Source organism: Lissotriton helveticus, chromosome 10, assembly GCF_964261635.1.
Source record: "Lissotriton helveticus chromosome 10, aLisHel1.1, whole genome shotgun sequence".
NCBI classification, from domain to species: domain Eukaryota; kingdom Metazoa; phylum Chordata; class Amphibia; order Caudata; family Salamandridae; genus Lissotriton; species Lissotriton helveticus.
Genome location: NC_136071.1, coordinates 252,580,417 through 252,599,734, shown reverse-complemented (window position 1 = coordinate 252,599,734; position 19,318 = coordinate 252,580,417). Strand labels below are relative to the sequence as shown.

Genomic DNA, 19,318 nt, shown 5'->3' with positions numbered 1-19,318 from the left:
AATCTGTAAATACAGATTTTTACCGATTCGGTAAAAGGAACATCTGGATGTTCCTACATGTCCCCCCTTCTCATTTACCGAATCGGTAAAATTCGGTAAATAAAATTCGGTAAATGAGTCCTACCTACATCGGGCCCCTAGTGTCCAGTTCCACAGTCGTTTTAGTCCTACCTAGTCAGGATTGTCCGTACTCACCTTTTTCTTGAACTGTACTGTCCATAGACGTTGTTACGCATCTTGCGTGTGAGTTCACACTCTGCACACGCATTCCGTGGGCCTCCTACTACTTACCTAGTGTTAGTGTAGCGTGGTCCCAACGATCCTACAGCCTCTGGACAGCTCCATTCTTACTATCGACTTTCACCTTCCACTTACTTAGTATATGGTTTGTCGTGCCCCTAGGGCACCATTGTAATTTTGTGCAACTGATCGTATTTTCCCTAAGAGATTGTCATGTGCTTAGCCATCTGACCTCGTAAAGAGTTCAGAGGTGTTTGTTATTAATAAATATATCGTTTATTTTCATAACAACCTGTGTGGTGTCCTTTCATCTGGTATTCAAGGGGTTATATTGTAGTAAAACAGCTGGCTTCACATGCCAAAAGAGTTTAGCCTAAGACTGCTTTGTCCATGCTACCATTAGGATAGCTGGTCTATAAGGTTGACTTACAACCAATCACCATAAGGGTTGTTTGGACTGATACAAGGTGATCACTAGAACTAGTGAGCATCATATATCAGGCCAACTTCTCAAAGATTCCACCAATGCAGAGAGTTGTATGCACGACTGGTCACCAACACTAGGTGTTTTAATTGTGCCTGAGCCTGGTTCCACTGCCTTGCTAGGCACTCCTGTAGCGGACGCATGTGTAGTCTGGCAAGAGGGACTATGAATTTGCACGAGGCCATCATGCCTATTAGTTGCATTAACACCCGAGCTCACAATGAGTGTTGTGGTGTGAACTTTTGGATAACCATTTGCATACTGTTGATCCGTGCTGCGTTTGGGTATGCCTTTGCTGCTAGTGTGTCTATTGTTGCTCCCAGGTACTGTTGTACGTGGGAGGGTTGTAGGTGTGACTTTGGGTAGTTCAGCGAGAATCCTACACTGTGCAGGAGATGAATGGTCTTTGACATGTGGCTGGCACATTGCTGGGCCGATGGCGCGTGTATTAGCTAATCGTCCAGATATGGGTACACATGAATGTGTTGTCTCCTGAGATGTGCCGCCACTGTTGCCAGGCATTTGGTGAACACCCGTGGAGCTGTTGTGACACCGAATGGTAGGACTTTTAAGTGGTAGTGTTGTCCTTGAATAGTAAACCTCAGATACTTTCTGTGAGCAGGGTGTATTGGTATATGAAAGCATGCGTCTTTTAGGTCTAGAGTTGCTAGGAAGTCTCCCTGACACAGTAATGGCAAGATTTGTTGCAGAGTGAGCATGTGAAAATGCTCTGATAGAATGAACAGGTTGGGGGGCCTGAGGTCCAATATTGGTCTGAGCGAACCGTCCTTTTTGGGAATGAGGAAGTATAGTGAGTATACTCCTGTCCCTTGATGTTGAAGTGGGACTGGTTCTATGGCCCCCTTTTGTAGCATACTGATGACCTCTTGCTGCAGTAATGTTATATGTTCCTGTGACATTGGCCGGTGTATGGGCGGAATGTTGGGTGGTGTTGATGAGATAGCCATGTTGGATAATTTGCCGAACCCATTTGTCTGTAGTGGTGTTTAACCATTGTGTCAGGAATTGTTGTAGTCTTCCCCCGACCGGTGTTATATGGTCTGGGGGTAGTGCCAAGAAGTCACTGTTTGGTGTTAGTGGAGGATCTATTGGCATTGCCTCCACGACCTCTGCCCTTGTTATTATTACCTCTGTATCCACCTCTGTTTGTGTTTTTATTGTAGGTGGATTGCGTATTAGTTTTGTATGTTGAGGATTGCTGCGATGTGTTACCTCGCGCTCCTCCCCTGTAGGTGGAGCGACGAAAGGAGCCTCTGTGTTGCTGGGACTGAAGAGCCCCCATGGACTTTCAAGTCTCCGTGACCTTTTTCATTTTGTCCAGAATTGAGTCAACTGCTGGACCAAACAAAAAATCTGGATTTATAGGCTGGTTAAGAATTGTAGCCTGTACCTCATTTTTAAATCCAGATATTCGCAGCCATGCGTGCCTCCTAAGTAGTACGCTTGTGTTAATAGATCTGGCAGCTATATCTGCCACGTCTAGAGCACATTTAATGGAGGCGTTGGTGATGAGCTTTCCCTCCTGTATGAGTTCATCTGCCTAGTCTTTGTACGGCTCAGGTAAGTGTTGGAGACCCTCTAAGGAATCATAGTGTGCCCTGTCATATCTGGCCAGCAGGGCTTGAGTATTGGCTATTCTCCATGAGTTTGCTGCTTGAGCTGCTACTCTCTTGCCTGATGCTTCTAAGATCTTGGACTCCTTGTCAGGAGGAGCAGCCTCTCCAGTAGTTTGTGAGTTTGCTCGCTTTCTTGCGTTGGATACCACTAAAGAATCTAGAGGTAATTGCCCTTTGATGTAAGTAGGGTCTACTGGTGCTGCCCTATACTTTTTTTCTATCCTTGGGTGGATGACACGTGCCCTAGCAGTGTCACTGAAGATGTCAGGTGCGTGCTTTAAGACGCCCTTTAACATGGGGAGCGTTTTGACACTTTTTTCCGATGTAGCTAGTGTATCGAATAGAAAATCCTCTTCTATAGCATCTGAGTGCATGTCTATGTTATGGTAGCTTGCTGCTCTATCTATTAGAGAGTTAAATGCCACTGTGTCTTCTGTGGGTGATGGTTTAACTGGGTATACCGTAGGGTCTGTAATGGGTAGAGTCCCCTCATTGTCTGGCTCACCCCCCCACCCCATGGTTGTGAATTGGGGTCTATATGTGGGTCTTGTGGATATCTGAAACCCACATCTGCATCCTGATCCTCATCTGGGTTATGGTCAGAGCGTGCAGGTGAGTGTGGGGCATATGGAGTAGTAGGCATAGCTGGAGAGATAGGCTGGAAAAGAATAGGAGAGGTAGCACAGTCCCTTTTCTTTTTCAGAGGAATTCTAGAAAAGTCTTCAGCAGGAGCTGGCCTTTTCTTCTTGGTATATAAACAGTCACTTTTCCAGTGTTTGGGTCAATATAAAGTTTTGACTGATCCTCTGTGGAGGGATCTGGATGGATGAGCTCCTCTTCCACAGTGTTGTGTTTTGGCGCCGATGTCTTTGGCTTGACCTTTTTCGGTTCGATGCCTTTGGCTGGTTGGACCGGTTTTGGTGCCTGTATCGGTTTTTGAGGGTTTCCAACAGGTTTTGTCAGTCCTATCTCCTTTGCGGGTTTAGACACCTGCTTCGGACCGATGGTTTTTGTCGGTTCGGTAACGTCTTTAGGCTTTAGAGGTGTCTTCGGAGCCTGCGGCTTCGGCTCGATACCCTTTTTCAGATCGATGGGCTTCGGCTCGACGGGTTTGGTCTGGGGAACCTTAGGTTTCGGTTCGATGACCGCCTTGGGCGTAGCCCTTTTGTCTTCGGTGCCAGGCTTTTTCCCTTTTTCGCCGATCGAAGTCTATTTTGTCGATTCGACGGTTTTGGTTCTCGAAGTTTTTTCAGGAATGGTGGCCTTCAGCTCTGCGCCCTTCGGTCTTGTGACTTTTGGTTCGACGACGTTCGGTCCGAAGACGGTCGTGTCGATGACTTTTGGTTTCGATACAGCCAGCCTTGGAGTACGTGTCTCAGAAGGCTCTTTTGGTATGTTCTTAGCCGGGCGGTATGGCGGGGCTATAGAACCAGTTTTTTGATCTTGGCTAAGGCCTAATGGCGATGCCTCGACCTGAGCCTCTGATATAGGTGTAGTGTCTATATGGGGCGGTGTACTCACGGTTCGCCCCTCGGTGTCATCGGAGTCGTCCTCGACAGCTACGATGTCTTGATCATAGTCTTCGATATCGACGATTTGTTCTTCTTCGTCGATATAGTATTCAGAGTCGTTGTCGGAGTATTGTTCGTCCTGATCCGAGTCTTCGGCGAAGCCTAGTTCTTCCTCATCGTCGAAGATATTCTCGGGCTCCGGTGCCGACCTCTGCATTTCTTGCCTTGCCACCCGCCGATTCCGTATTGTCTTTTTGGATCGGAACTGGGCACAGGCTATACAGTTATCTTCGTTATGGTCTGGAGATAAACATTTGTTGCACACTGGATGCTTATCTGTGTGCGGGAACTTGGAGTTGCACTGCGGGAAGTATTTGAATGGACTTCGTTCCATCGACCGTCGGTCCACGTGGCGTCGAGAAGGCCTTAAGGCCTGATTCGATGACCGGAGTGCAACAAAGTTGTTGAAAGTCTTTCGGCACCGATCGCAAACAATACTGACGCAAGCGAAGGCCTTTTGGCCTTTTATGAAAGTTTTCTTGATTCCGAACTTGGAGTGCTGGAAGGTACATCCGAACCCAATGGCGGAAAAAAACAATCTGGGGATGGAGAGGATGACCATGCGCACTGTAGTCCAAGGGAGGGGCCACCTATCTCGTGATACTTCGAAGACTCTTCCAGGACAACAATGTGCAATCATCCGGACCCAACACTAGGCGGCGATCTATGCACAGATATGAATTCAGCAGCCCACATGCCTCGAACACATCAGTTATTTTAAGTAGGGCACCTGTTTGTCCCAGATGCACTATATATAATGTCTTAAATAATGAGAAACAAAATGGTTGATATCAAATGAAGGCTACTAAAAAGGCAAACCGGGAGGAGTGAAAAAGAGGGATTTTTGAACAATTGCGCAGTATTGCTGGAAAAACACATGGGAAATAAAGAAAGGATGAAACACATTAACGGGATTCCAATATTTGAAGTGTTATAAAGCATACAGAATGGAAGAATTGAAGGGGGATAAGGAATGGATGCATTTTTGCTTATTTAACATAATAAATGGGTTATACTATATCACCCATAAATTAATCTACAGTTTCAATGCAATCTTTTTTTTTTAAATTGATGTGCTGTAGGCAAAGATTCAACTTATTAAAAGGGCAGTGAATTGCCATTGAATATAATAAAATTTAATTGCTTGTAACAATGCTGATTAATTTACAATCAAAGATTAAAATGCTTGGCCAAAACCATTAAGCAGTCAACGTTATGTAGGACTGAGGGAAAAAGAAGCATTTAATTTGGTCATAGCAGCATAGTGAGCACTTTCAGAGCACCTTAGCTACTAGGGAGAGAAATAACCTTTTATTCTGTCCTAGATGCACACTGCTTGGAGTTACACAATGTAGGTTTAAAAGATTTCTCCACAACAATAAACTATGTTAATACTTTTCTAGGACTGTACTTCATATAAACAGACCTATTTAAATGATGGATCACAATATCCATTGATAAAGCTGGGTTGAGACACAAAAAAACACTTACAAGGAAGTTTTTATATATTCTCTGCGGCATGTCAATTTAAGTATCAAAGGGATTGTTTATGAATATGCATGTTGATTGTGCACTAAAAGAGTCTGGTGTAAATTAATTAATTTGCAGTCCTGAAGCCACCACGTCCCTATTCCGAATGGAAGGCCTGATTTCAAGAGGACTTATATAGATATACCCCTTTTTGGGTATTCACATAAATCGACCCCAGCAGTAATCTATGGAAGCCTACAAAAATCATGGATTTACACACCTACATATGTTTTACCACTATTCCAATGAAAGTGAATTGCCCCCAACGCAGAAAATCCACTGGTTCATTGTCAGGGAAAAAAAATGCAATAGCACATGGAGACCAATATTTTACACGAGAAATCACTGCCTTTAAATTCTTCAAGAAAAATGGATGTGTATGGAGACCTTTCCCATCTTAAATGCACATTTCCTCCAGCCTTTGATTTGCAATAGGTTTATTTGCAATTTTACTTTGGGAACGCTTGCTCAGATTTTGTGGGAGTTGCTGAAATTCTCAATGCCCACACCCCTGGCCATACTCTCCACTGCTGTCTATGATCTGCAAAAAGATCCATGTTCACACCCCTTGCCTTAGTTTAAAAGTGCAGAAAATCCTGACAAAAGGCAGTTTTTTTAAATTTGGAAATTTGATCTGTGAGCATAAATGTTAACAGATGCCAATCACATAGATCAAGATCAATCATTTATGATCACAGATGAAACCAGTGGCACATCTAAATAAAACTTCAGTATAGAAAGGTTTTGTTAATTAGACCCTTAGTCTTTATTCAGACGCTGTAGTAAAAAGTCTGTGTGGGGGAGTATAGAGACTTTTTAAAGCAAGGCCATTAAGGCTAAAAATGAACGAAGAATTAGGCAGATATTACTATTTAAAATATCTTCACCACTGACATGGCCTTCATGACGACCCAACAATTCACATATCTTGCATTATAATCCATTCAATATAAGTCTATTTACCTGACAAAGCTAGAGAGAAGGTGCCACATAATCTGAAGAATTCCTTGATTGTTTGAAGCCTTTTCAGAAAGAATATCTCTTCCAGCACTTGACGGTGGTTATCATCATCAAAGAAATTAACTTGTGTGCTCCGCGCTTCACGGATTATGTCAATCTTCCGCCATGCCAATGGGATCTCCATTTTGTTTAACTGTAAATATGAAAATATTATTTAGACATTTACAATATGATGTAATTATTTTTTACAATCTGATATACTATGAAGTAAAACAATACCTTGTCAATCAACAACCCAAATGCAGTTTCGACTTGGGCAAACATCCCATCAAATGCAACTAAAAGCATCTGGCCAGCTGACATTTTAGGTGTTTCATCACCAGAACCATTTCTTGGCTGAATTAGGTCACCATACTGTGTATGCAGCATCCTAAAAAGTAAATATAAGGTAATTAAAATACAGCAGATAATTACCTTCAATTAATTTAAGGCATTAAAAAAATTTGGTCAACAGGCATCAGGGTGTTACTTGTGATTACAATGTCTGTAGTTGATAGAGTAGATTCCTTATCTTTTTATATTTCCATGTAAGAGAGAACTAGAAACAATCGCAATAACAGAAAAAGTGTGTGTGTGTGTGTGTTTTTTCCCAGCAGTAGAAGTATCAATATCATAGGTGTACAGGAGGCCCAGCCACACCATATAATATTTATGCCATCTACAACTGTTTTAGGTTAGAAAACCTACAAGCATGTCTGTCAGAAGGATAGAGGACAACAAGGAATCTACAGTACGCTATAGTATAAATAAGAAACATTGCTATCAAAGGGTAAGCAAAATCTTCTAATGACTAAGTAACTCCCTATAATTAATGCATGTTTATATGTCACACCAAGTAAACAACTATGCTAATGCTATGCACCTCTTTTAAGTACCTCAAATCCATGTAGTGGAATAATTGATACTGTAAAATTCACTACAATCTCCAAACTTAGGTCCCCTAATTTAGGTGCCAAAGTTACTTAGCTTCTGTAACGCTATTTCTGGTGGATGCAAAACCTTCCCACAGATCCCACACCTTACGAATATCCTACCAACTATCAGACTGAAAACGTTCCCCTAGCTATAACTCTCCAGCATCGCCAGGTAGCACTATGCCCTTTCAGCCACCCCTCTGCCTGATAAGACATGATGAGATTGTACCAGATCAGGTGCTAACTAGCGTGCTGGCATCATTTGCTGGTACTTTGCCTGCACTCCATTCAAGAGTGTGGTGATAAATCTGCAGATTCCCAATTTATGAATGAGTTTATAAATAATATATCGCAGGGATGTGGGACTGAGTAGTGCAATTTAACCCAGAAAGTCAAGCAACACAAACCATGCTATCAGTTGTTGTGTGGTTTGGTTGTGAGGCAATAACGTTTAGCAAAAGTATACAAAGTTGATTATATGGCTGCTCGGCATATGTCTGGCACTAGAGTGCCTTTTACGAGAGCAGTGGAAGTAACTATGGCTCTAGTGAACAAGTTACTTACCTTCGGGGTAAGGATATATCTGTAAGAAACAGTAGTTAGTATTAGATTCCTTACCTTAGAATATCCCCAGGCGTCAGACTGGATCCGGAAACCTTTGCGTAGCAGTACCCTTGCGTGTCAGTAGGCATCGTCTGCGGTTCCACGTCCGTCGTTGGCATAGTGATGACGCCGCCTCCGCGTGCTGACGTCAGTTCTTAGACACAGCTTTTCCACGCCAAAAACGCAGAGCCATGTCAAAAACCAACACTGGTGCCATTAAAACTAGCGCCCTGAAAGGGGATGACCGTAACCCTAGATATCGGTTCGCAGAACGGGGAGGATGGGTGGGGCGGTAAGGAATTTAATACTAACTACTGTTTCTTACAGATATATCGTTACTCTTAGAATTGGGGGTCTCTGGTTGGCGCAAGTATGCACTTGTGACAAGCAGGGACCCTCTCCTCTAAGTCAGGGCCAAGAATGACCCCTTAGAATTACCCTTGCTCACCCTCTAGGTGCGTGGCGTGAGCAGCCAAGGCTATTCTTCAGGCGTTATTCAGTTAAGCATTTGTAATCACACACACTTTACAGTAGGGAGCACTTTTCATAGGGAGAGCATATGCACTTTAGCACTGGTCAGCAGTGGTAAAGTGCCCAGTCATTAAACCAACAAAAACAGGTCAGAGAGAATATTGGAGGAAGGCAAAAAGTTCAGGGATGACCCTCCCAAGAGGGCCAAGTCCAACACAACCCCCTTCCAGCCAAAACGGAGGGTAGACCAATCACTACCGTGATGGGCTTCCCTGCTTAGGGCGATAGAACATGGACCTGGCCCGCAACAGCAGGGGCACATTCCAGTTCTATGCCAATCTGAACCTATTTCAAATCCTCTGTCCATACTCTCAGGGTCCACCCCGCTAATCCATGGGGCACCCTTCTCTTCCTCTGTGGACACCACCTGTGCAGCCTCTAACCTTAACTTGCTCACAGGTGTGTTCCAACAGACAGTCGTCAAATCACAGTGGCCACTGACAGTAGTCGGGGCTGAGACCCAGGCCTCATGCCTCTCAAACGTCTGTGGCCTCAGAGAGCGGGGGGCAGTAGCCCCAGGTGCTTGGCAGCCTTTGTCCACTCTCCCTCCTGTCAGGTCAGGTATGTCATCCTGGCACTGACCCACCAGCTCCAGGCCTGTACCTGGCGGCTGGACCAAAGACTGGGGTGGGCTCTCCCACACCCGGTCCTCCTCCTTGGGGCTCTGTACCCTCCCACCTGGAGTGGTACCCCCTTCCAGAATTGTCAGGGCACCTGCGGCAGGTGACCTGCACAATTCGCCCACCAGTTCAGGGGTGCTATCCTGCAACTGGGGCACCAGGTCAGGGGGGACACCCTGCACCTGGCCCTCTATCCTAGAGTCTAAACCCTCAAACCGCACCGGGGTCAGAGGTAAGGACTCCCTCCCTCTGCCCCCCCTTCCAGAGTACTGCCCACTCCCCACTGGAGTGGTACCCCTAGAAGTGACATGGGGCAGGACACTGATTACAGTGGTCCCACCCTCCAGGTCAGACAACACCTGAACCTGGCTTCTCCAACTCAGGGACCCAACCTTGCAGTTGAACAATTGCCTGGCGCACCAGGACTTCCCGGGGAGCACGCATGCCCCCCTGAGGGTGGCACATAGCTCATGTGCCGTGCGACAGTCTGCCTGGCGCAGATCTCCCAACCCCTGTCCCTCTGACAGTGTGGGAAGATCCCCCAGGACAGAAGTGGTGTCCCCATGGTCATTCACTGGGGACGCAGCCCTGCTAGCTGGCCCCTGACCCACTGGTTCTTCCACTGGGGACTCTTTCCCCCTCTCACCCCTCCTTCTGGACTTCTGCATCCTCCCAACTGGAGGGGTACTGCCAGACACCAGAACTACTGGAGCTCTGTTTACAGAGCCTCCACGTTCTCTAGCCACTGGGGGATCCCCCTCAGAGGGTGACTCATCCGGACAGCCTAGGCTCCCCACCTGGTGTTCCCTTAAAGAACCATCCAGGCTCTGAGACTGAGGTTGGTCACTACCGGGACAAAACCCATTCTCACTCCTTCCCCTTAAGGACAGGACGTGAGGCCCTACACCCCTCTCACTACTACAGGACCTAGTTGGGCTACTCTGCGCCACTTCCACCACTCTGGGCTGGAAGATACCTGAGCCACTCCCCACAGGATCACACCCCAATGCCTCTCCAGACCCTCTGGAATCCACCACAAGGTCTGCCTCCAATGTGAGCTCCCTGGGTCAGAGAACTCACTCTCAAACAGGTGTTGGCATAGCTCTGGAAAACTGGGACTTAAAGTATGCTCTCCCACAATTGGATTACACAGCCCCCTAGCAGGGTTAACCAAACTATCCCTCACCTCACCATCCAGTGCCTCACACACATACTCCACACCATTCTTTAGAGACTGGCCAGACAGTAGCGGACTGTCTCTGTCACACAACCCACACTCTTCTGGGCGGTCTTCACACTCACCCACCAGGACCTCAACCATGGGGGAATCCCTCCCACCACTAGGACCATGAACTCCTACGCCAGCTACCCTATTCCCTTCAGGGACGCTGCGCACTACTGGAGCTACCTCATGCCCTTGAACCTCCTGGTGTAAGTTAACCCCCTCCAAGTTCGGTGCCAAATCTCTAGGTGCGCACGCTATGCTGTCAGCACTAGATACCTGAATGTTGCTGCCACCAGCTGAGCTGGACTCCACCTCCAACTCAGCAAAGCTCAATCCGCCAGCTACACAAATCTCTGGATGTTGGGATGAAGCCCTCCTGGCTTCAAGCTCTAAATCAAGTTCTCTCATCCTCAAGTAGTGCCAACTCCTCTGGCGACAGGCATCTGGTTGCTGCCTTTTCCATCCTCACTGAACCAGGCATGACGTCTTCAAAAACACATGGAGATCTCCCAGCAAAATTATAGAAATGGAAACCTGTGGCTGCGTTATAGGTCTGCTCCCACTATGTGGTGATCAGCAATTCACTGTATGTCAAATACAAATGCAAATTCGCAAATCCTCACCGCTGCGTCCAATGTTAGAATTGGGGGTCTCTGGTTGGCGCAAGTATGCACTTGTGACAAGCAGGGACCCTCTCCTCTAAGTCAGGGCGAAGGATGACCCCTTAGAATTACCCTTGCTCACCCTCTAGGTGCGTGGCGTGAGCAGCCAAGGCTATTCTTCAGGCGTTATTCAGTTAAGCATTTGTAATCACAAACACTTTACAGTAGGGAGCACTTTTCATAGGGAGAGCATATGCACTTTAGCACTGGTCAGCAGTGGTAAAGTGCCCAGAGTCATTAAACCAACAAAAACAGGTCAGAGAGAATATTGGAGGAAGGCAAAAAGTCCAGGGATGACCCTGCCAAGAGGGCCAAGTCCAACAGTTACCGAAGGTAAGTAACTTGTTCATCTGAAAGAAACAGGTTAGTATTAGATTCCTTACCTTAGAATAGATACCCCAGCAATACCAACCCCGGTGGTGGGTCTGCGAACCAATAATCACACCAGAAAGTCCTGGAGGACGGAACGGCCAAAGAAGCCATCCCTCCGGACTTGGCTGTCCAGGCAGTAGTGCCTTGCAAACGTGTGCAGCGATGCCCACGTCGCTGCCTGACCGATGTCCTGTAAGGGAACTCCCCGGCCCAGGGCAGTGCTAGGCGCCGTGGCCCGAGTGGAACGGGCCCTCAGCCCAACAGGAGGCTCCTTCCTCGCCAAGGAGTAACATGCCTTGATACACAAGACGACCCATCGAGAGATGGTCCTCTTGTACACCGCCTGTCCCTTCTTAGCGCCCACGTAACCAACAAAGAGTTGGTCATCCACCCGGAACTGGCGTGTGCGATCTAGATGGACCGAAATCGCACGTTTTGGGTCCAGACGGTGCAGCAGCTCTTCCTCTTTAGAGGGATGCGGTGGCAGAAAGATGGTGGGCAAAGTGATAGACTGCCCGATATGGGAGACCGTGACAACCTTGGACAGGAAAGATGGCTTAGTCCGCAACACAACCTTGTCCGGATGGACAGAAAGGAAAGGGGGTGTACATGAAAGAGCCTGGAGCTCACTCACTCTCCTGGCAGAGGTGATGGCAACCAGGAAAGCAGTCTTCAAAGTAAGAAGGCGGAGAGGACAGTTGTGAAGTGGCTCAAAGGGAGCGCACATCAGAAAAGTAAGAACAAGGTTCAAGTCCCACTGAGGCATCACAAACGGAACAGGAGGAAACGTGTGAGTGGTGCCCTTCACAAAACGAGTTACAATAGGGGACTTGAACAAAGAAGGTTGATCAGGCAGCCTCAGAAAGGCTGAAAGGGCAGAAAGGTAGCCCTTGATAGTGCCAGAGCAGAGCCCTGCTGGGCAAGAGAAAGAAGAAAGAGAAGGACCTCAGAAAGAGGGGCAGAGAGAGGATCCACAGCCTTTGCTGTGCACCATGCCACAAATGTGTTCCACCTGCAGGCGTATACCGACTTTGTGGAGGGACGCCTGGCTGCCAGAATAATATTACAGACTTCAGGAGGCAAGTCAAATGGCCTCAACTGTCGCCGCTCAATCTCCAAGCATGGAGGTGGAGACTGGACAGGTTCGGGTGGAGGACCGTCCCCTGTTGCTGCGACAGAAGGTCCTCCCGAAGAGGCAGACGAACCGGGGGATCGACTGACATACTGAGTAGCTCTGGATACCAGTACCTTCGTGCCCAGTCCGGAGCCACAAGGATGACTTGGGCCCGGTCGTACTTTATCTTCTTCAGCACTCTGGGCAGAAGTGGTATAGGCGGAAAGGCGTAAGACAGACCGCAACTCCACTCGCGACGAAAAGCGTATCCGAGCGAGTGCCGCCTTGGAAATTCCAATGCGCAGAACTGCTGACATTGCGCGTTCTCTTCTGTAATGTAATGTAAAAATTATTTGTAAAGCGCTCGGACACCACTGGTTTCATGGCGCTATGGGACAGATAAACTCAGGAGGGGACAGGGAACCGGTGTTCAGTCATCATATGCTTGTCGGAACAAGTGGGTTTTTAGTAGTTTCCTGAAGGACATGTAGCAGGTGGTTGACCAAATTTCATGGGGGAGAGAATTCCAAGTTTTGGGTGCCAGAAAATAGAACCCAAGGCCGCCGTGTTTCTTCAGCTTAAAGGAAGGGACAGAAAGAAGGTTGCGGTGCAAGGAGCGCAGGTTACGGGAGGGGACGTAACGATGGATCCTAGAAGTTACAAAGGCAGGGCCCATGGCCAGTCAAAGATTTGAAAATGATACAGCCAAGTTTGAAAATACCACGTTTCGTCACTGGTAGCCAATGCAGCTTTTTCAATATGGGGGAGACATGTTGATGTCTAGGTTGACGAAATACAAGTCTCGCCGCTTGATTCTGCACCAGTTGTAATTGGCGGAGTTGGTAGGCTGGGATGCCAACGTAAAGAACGTTGGCATAATCAAGGCGGGAGATAACCAATGCCATGATGACCTCAGTGGTCAGAAACCTGGACATTTTTAAAATTTGTCGTAGTTGGAAAAAACATGACGAAGTAACTGCCTTGATCTGGGGTGCCAATGAGAGATCTTTGCTGATGGTAACCCCTAAGCTCTTTACAGATTCAGAAGGGGAAGGAGCGGGGCCCCAAGATGGTGGCCAGAAATTGGGGTTCCAGGGATTAAGGGGGCCTCCTGTTAGAACCAGCTCCGTTTTGTTGGGATTCAATTTCAATTGGCTTTGGGACATCCATTCTCCAATAGAGGTCATAGTAGACTAAAAATCAGCGATGGATGTGGGTGTGGAATTAAAGATTAAAGACCATTTGGATGTCATCAGCGTAATTGAAGATAGTAACGGGGTAGTTATGTAGGGGTTGAATCAGGGGTTGCATATATAGGTTGAATAAAAGTGGTGATAAGGCCGACCCTTGTGGAACCCCACAGGTTAGTTTCATAGGGGTGGCTGAGAAGGAGGATAGGCGAACAGCCTGGGAGCGATGGAATAAGAAGGATCTGATCCACTCTAGCTCTGTGCCCCGGATGCCGGCTCTGCCGACACGGTCGATCAGAAAAGTGTGATCGACCGTGTCGAAAGCAGCCGACAAGTCCAGAAGCACAAGCGCCTGGGGAATGTTGGTATCAGCTCCCTTCCTGAGCTCGTCCATCACAGCCACAATAACAGCCTCGGTAGAGTGTCCCGGCCGGAAACCCGCCTGCTGGGGATCCAGAAATTGGGAAGACTCAATAAAGGCACTGAGACAGTTAGTTACATGGGCCTCTAGAATTTTACTAAGAAAAGGGAGTAGGGAAATGGGGCGGAAGTTGCTCAGTACTAGGGGATCAGCATTGGGTTTTTTAAGAATAGGCACCACTGCGGCACATTTAAAAAAGTCAGGAACAATGCCAGTGGTCAAAGCTGTTGAGTAATGAAAGTGGGGGATCAGGGCTGGCTTGAAAGGCTTTTTTTAAGACCTCAGGGGGTCAACTATCATTTGGGGAGCCAGAGTTTACTCTATTTAGGAGGGCTAGAAACTCGGGCTAAGAAATTGGGGGGATATGGTCTAGCACCAGTGGATTTCCACAAGTGGTAGCAGGGATCAAACATGGGATTGAGGGCGGAATATTGTTTTTGATGAGGGCAATTTTTTCAATGAAAAAGGCGTTTAATGAGTTGCACAGTACCTGAGAGGGAGCCGGCTTGGCTAATACCCGGTCTGGTAGGGTGAGCTCATTAACAATGGAGAAGACATCTTTGGATTTGGATGAGGAATTAATGATTTTTTGAGAAAAATATGTGGATTTAGTTTGAAGGATAGAATTTTTATATTGTTTTAATAGGGAGATGTAGATAGTTTTCTCCTCAGGAGTGTAGTGACGCTGCCAACGGCGTTCAGCCTGCCGCAAGGCTAGTTTCTCCTTTTTTAGATCCTCGGAAAACCAGCGCCGAGCGTCGTGAGGGCGCTTAGTTTTTATTTGTTTCATTGGAGCGACTTTATCACATGCCGATTCCAGCCAGTTAACAATGCTAGAAGCTTGGGCGGAGGTGGAAGACAATTCCTTAGGGGCTGAGGAAATCAAGAGACTGTGAAATTCACTCTGATCAACTCGTGTCCAATTCCGGGCTAAAAAGTTGTTGACAGGAGTGGGGGGGACGTAGGGGGTCTATGTGATGACAAAGGAGATAAAGAAGTGATCAGACCAGGGACAAGGAGAAATGGTGGGGGGAGTGATTGTGATATTGGAGGTCCAAGCTTGATGGAGAATGTGCCCCTTGATGTGAGTAGCCTTATCAATATTTTGGGTGAAGCTTAGGCCAGTCAATAGAGTGGAGAATTCGACCGATAGGTTGCTTTCGCCAGGATCTAGAGGCCAGTAGTTGAAATCACCAATAACAATGATTTTCGCATGATTAAGGGCAAGATGAGATATCTGTTCTCCAAAAAGCTGAGGGAATGAGGGCATATGATCAGGAGGTCGATAAAAGAGGGCAGAAATAAAGGCAAACTTAGAGAAGGTGAATTGTAGTACAAGACTATCGACACCAGGAAGGCTGATCCTTTCTAAGGTGGTAAATTTATGCTTATGATGTATAATAGCTGCGACTCCGCCACCTGATTTGCCTTGAAGGCGATTAGAATGGAGTAAATAGTAGTCTTTAGGGATTGCAGCAAGAATATCCGGTGCGGAGTCGTCCGTCAGCCAGGTTTCTGTCAAGAGGAGAATATTGGTAGTACCAGCGTCGAGTAGTTGGAAGATCTCCAGTTGGTGTTTCACCATTGAACGTGTATTAAGATAGGTAACAGTTAGGGGGGCAAGGACCGGGGCGCGAGATATACTAGGACATTGAGGGATCCCAGGAGGCCTAGCAGGAGGTAGTCTTACCTGGCGGTTGAACCCAGTAGGTTTGGAGTCATAGATATCTGAAGTAAGTGCAGCCTGCCTGTCCAGAGGGTTCATAGGGCCATCATGTTGCAAGTTATAAAGCTCAGGCAAGGTATAGGTAATGTGGGGGGCATAGTGCCTGGCCCCTGAGCCCGGACTGGCGCGGACGGGCACAGACGGGCGTGCCTTTGGCTTGCCTTCGGCGCGCCCGCTGCGCGGCCGGGAAAGACACATGACTTAAGTGGGGAAGAGGAGGGGGTGTGGCCTAGCGTAGAGGGGGCGTGGCCTGACCAGGCTTCCACTGAATGGCGTCAATGTGTGGAGCGACCCGCGACAGCGTTCAAATCGGCTGTGCGGGAAGGTATGCTGGCGAGAATGAGGCCAAGTGCAAAAGTTAGGTACAGTTAAAAACACAAGAGATACAATGTTTAAAAATGCTGGTTGCTCCCGGCTTCCGCCTCAGGAGTTTGTCTCGGTCTGTCTGCGCGTAGGTTTGAGCGCGCTATAAGGGCGGGGCCTAGCATAGAGGGGGCGTGGCCTGACCAGGCTTCCACTGAATGGCGTCAATGTGTGGAGCGACCCGCGACAGCGTTCAAAGCGACTGTGCGGGAAGGTATGCTGGCGAGAATGAGGCCAAGTGCAAAAGTTAGGTACAGTTAAAAACACAAGAAATACAATGTGGCGAATAGATCTAACCAAGGCTCTCCCCTCTGCAGAAAGAGACCTTGCACCACGTCAGAGTTCAGACGCCATTCGTGATCCATCATGCACCGGCGGCTGAGTTCGTCCGCTCTGGCGTTCAGAGAACCTGCCAGGTGTTGAACCACCAGGGTCACGCCCTGATGTTCCAGCCACTGCCAAAGGCGCAGAGCCTCTTGGCAGAGGGTCCACGACCCCACCCCGCCCTGTTTTTTGCAGTACCACATGGCGGTGGTGTTGTCCCTGAACACCTGCACTACACTCCCCCGGACAAAGGGGAGGAATGCCTTCAGTGCTAGACGAATCGCCCGCAGCTCTAAAAGGTTGATATGGAGCCGGGACTCCTCCGGAGACCAGAGGCCTCTGATCTCTGCCTCTCCCATGTGGCCTCCCCAGCCCTGGAGGGACGCGTCCGTCACAACCACGTGCTCCGGTTGGGGAAGGGAGAGGGATCTGCCGCTGACCCAATCGCGGTCCGTGAGCCACCACTGCAGCTGTTTCGCAGTGCCCTCCGAGATCAGGACATGGTCGGACAGGTTGCCCTGATGCTGAGCCCACTGAAACTTCAGGTCCCACTGCAGAGCCCGCATTCGCCACCGGGCGTGATGCACCAGAAGGATGCAGGAGGCCATCAGCCCCAAAAGCCGCAGCGTCAACCTGACCGACACCCGGGATAAAGGTTGAAAAAGTGGATTCAGAGTCCGAATATCCCGGACCCGTTGTTCGGGGGGATAAACCCGAAACTGCGCCGATTCGAGAACCGCTCCGATGAAGAGGAGCTTCTGAGAGGGGCACAGGTGTGACTTCGGCACATTGATGGGAGAACCCCAGCTGGTGCAGGAGGTCTGCCGTAGTCTGGAGGTGGCGAACGACTGTCTGGGGCGAGCCCGCCTTCAACAACCAGTCGTCGAGGTAGGGGAAGACTGAAACCCCTAACCTGCGCAGATGAGCTGCGCCCATCGCCATCACCTTCATGAACACCCGTGGGGCGCTGGTAAGGCCGAAGGGGAGCATGGTAAACTGAAAGTGCTCGTGGCCTACCGTGAACCGCAGGTAGCGCCAGTCGGCCGGCAGGACGGGGATGTGGAAATAAGCGTCCTGCAAGTCCAACGCTACCATCCAGTCTCCTGGGTCCAGGGCAGCTAAGACCTGAGCCAGTGTCAGCATTTTGAACTTCTCCTTCCGGAGGAAGCCGTTGACGTTCCGCAGATCCAAGATAGGGCGTAGGCCCCCTTTGCCCTTCTTGGGTACCAGAAAGTAGTGGGAGTAGCAACCACACCCTACTTCTGGCCCAGGAACGCGCTCGATGGCCCCCTTGGCCAAGAGGGCCGTAACTTCCTCCTGCAGAAGTCGCAAATGATCCCCCGATACGCGGTGGTATTGCGGGGGCATGGCTGGAGGGGTCGCCTCGAAGGAGAGGGAATAGCCCCTTCGGACTATTTGCAGCACCCACCTGTCCGACGTGACGGTGCGCCAGTGGAGGAGGTGATGGTGAACCCTGCCCCCCACTGGCATCATATGGGCCTGAAAACACGGACTAGGAGGGTTTTGAGGCGGATGCTGCGGGGGAAGGTGTGGACTGGCCTTGCCGTTGTCCCCGACCGCCTCCACGGTGGACACCACGGCCGCCACTGCGCTGGATATTAGTCTGCGGTGCGTGGCTGGCAGCACGTGTGGGGGCGCCCCTTCCTTGGCCACGAAAGGCACCTGTTTGCTGGCGCGGGGCCGAGAGGCCCAAGGACCTGGCCGTAGCCCTGGAGTCCTTAAAGCGCTCAAGCGCATGGTCTGCCTTGTCGCCAAAAAGGCGACGGCCATCAAACGGCATGTCCATGAGGGTATTCTGGACATCGGCCGAAAAGTTGGCGGACCTCAACCAGGCGTGGCGACGAATCGCCACTGTCGTTGCCATCGCTCTGCCCATTGATTCGGTTGCATCCAGTTCACACCGGATAGAACAACGTGCTGCATCTCTGCCTTCCACAAGGGCCTGGCCGAGTTAAGCCCGTACCTCCAACGGGCATTCTGGCAGCACTTCCGCGACCGTATCCCACAGAGCGTGGGTGTAGCGGCCCAAGAGGCATGCGGTCTTGGAAGACCGCAGTCCCAGACTCAGGGAGGAGAATACCTTCTTGCAGTATTGCTCATACCTCTTGGATCCCCTGTCCGGCGGAGCCGACGGGAATGCGGTCTGGGAATTTGAGGCCTGGATGACCAGACTCTTGGGGTGGGGTGGATGGACAGGAAACATGGGTCGCCCGGGGCCGGGCGGTGGCGTCTGGCCACGTTCCTATCTACAGGCGCACCTGTAGCGGGCCTGGACCAAGTGCCCAAAAGAACATCCGTCAAGGCCTCATTAAACGGCAGCAGAGGCTCAGCCGAGCATGACTGCGGTTTAAGGACCTCAGTGAGGAGGTTAGTCGTCGCGGCCGCGACGGGGAGCTCAAAGCCTAAGGCCTGGGCCGCCCACGTCAACACCACACTGTAGGTTGCCCCCTCCTCCGTAGCCACGGTAGGAGGTGAGACAAAACCAGTGTCTGGCGAGGTGTCAATTCCACTGGCTTCCCCAAGTCCGCCTGTCCAGTCCTCCTGGGACTGACACTCACGTGCCAGAGGGTCTTCAGACCCCTCCCAATACTCCTCATCACCCATCTCCTGATGATCAGGGTTGTCAAATGATGGGGCCGGCTCATAGAAGCTAAACTCCCCAAGTGGCGTCGAAATCGGGACCCAGCGGCGCAGGATCGAGGGAGGCATCGGGGACGGCGCCGCCCGAAGACGGCGCCGTAGGTGACACC

General features: G+C 49.3%; 1 protein-coding gene across 1 annotated transcript in view; it reads right to left on the bottom strand.

The window, feature by feature from the left end:
- Window positions 1–19,318, bottom strand: part of SMG1 (SMG1 nonsense mediated mRNA decay associated PI3K related kinase) — a 1,634,890-nt gene that overhangs the window by 306,512 nt on the left and 1,309,060 nt on the right. The window contains exons 52-53 of the mRNA XM_078665250.1: window positions 6,702–6,852; window positions 6,426–6,615 (exon numbers count right to left, since the gene is read on the bottom strand). Of these exons, the coding sequence (XP_078521376.1) occupies window positions 6,426–6,615; window positions 6,702–6,852 (341 nt within the window). The remainder of the gene's footprint in view (window positions 1–6,425; window positions 6,616–6,701; window positions 6,853–19,318) is intronic.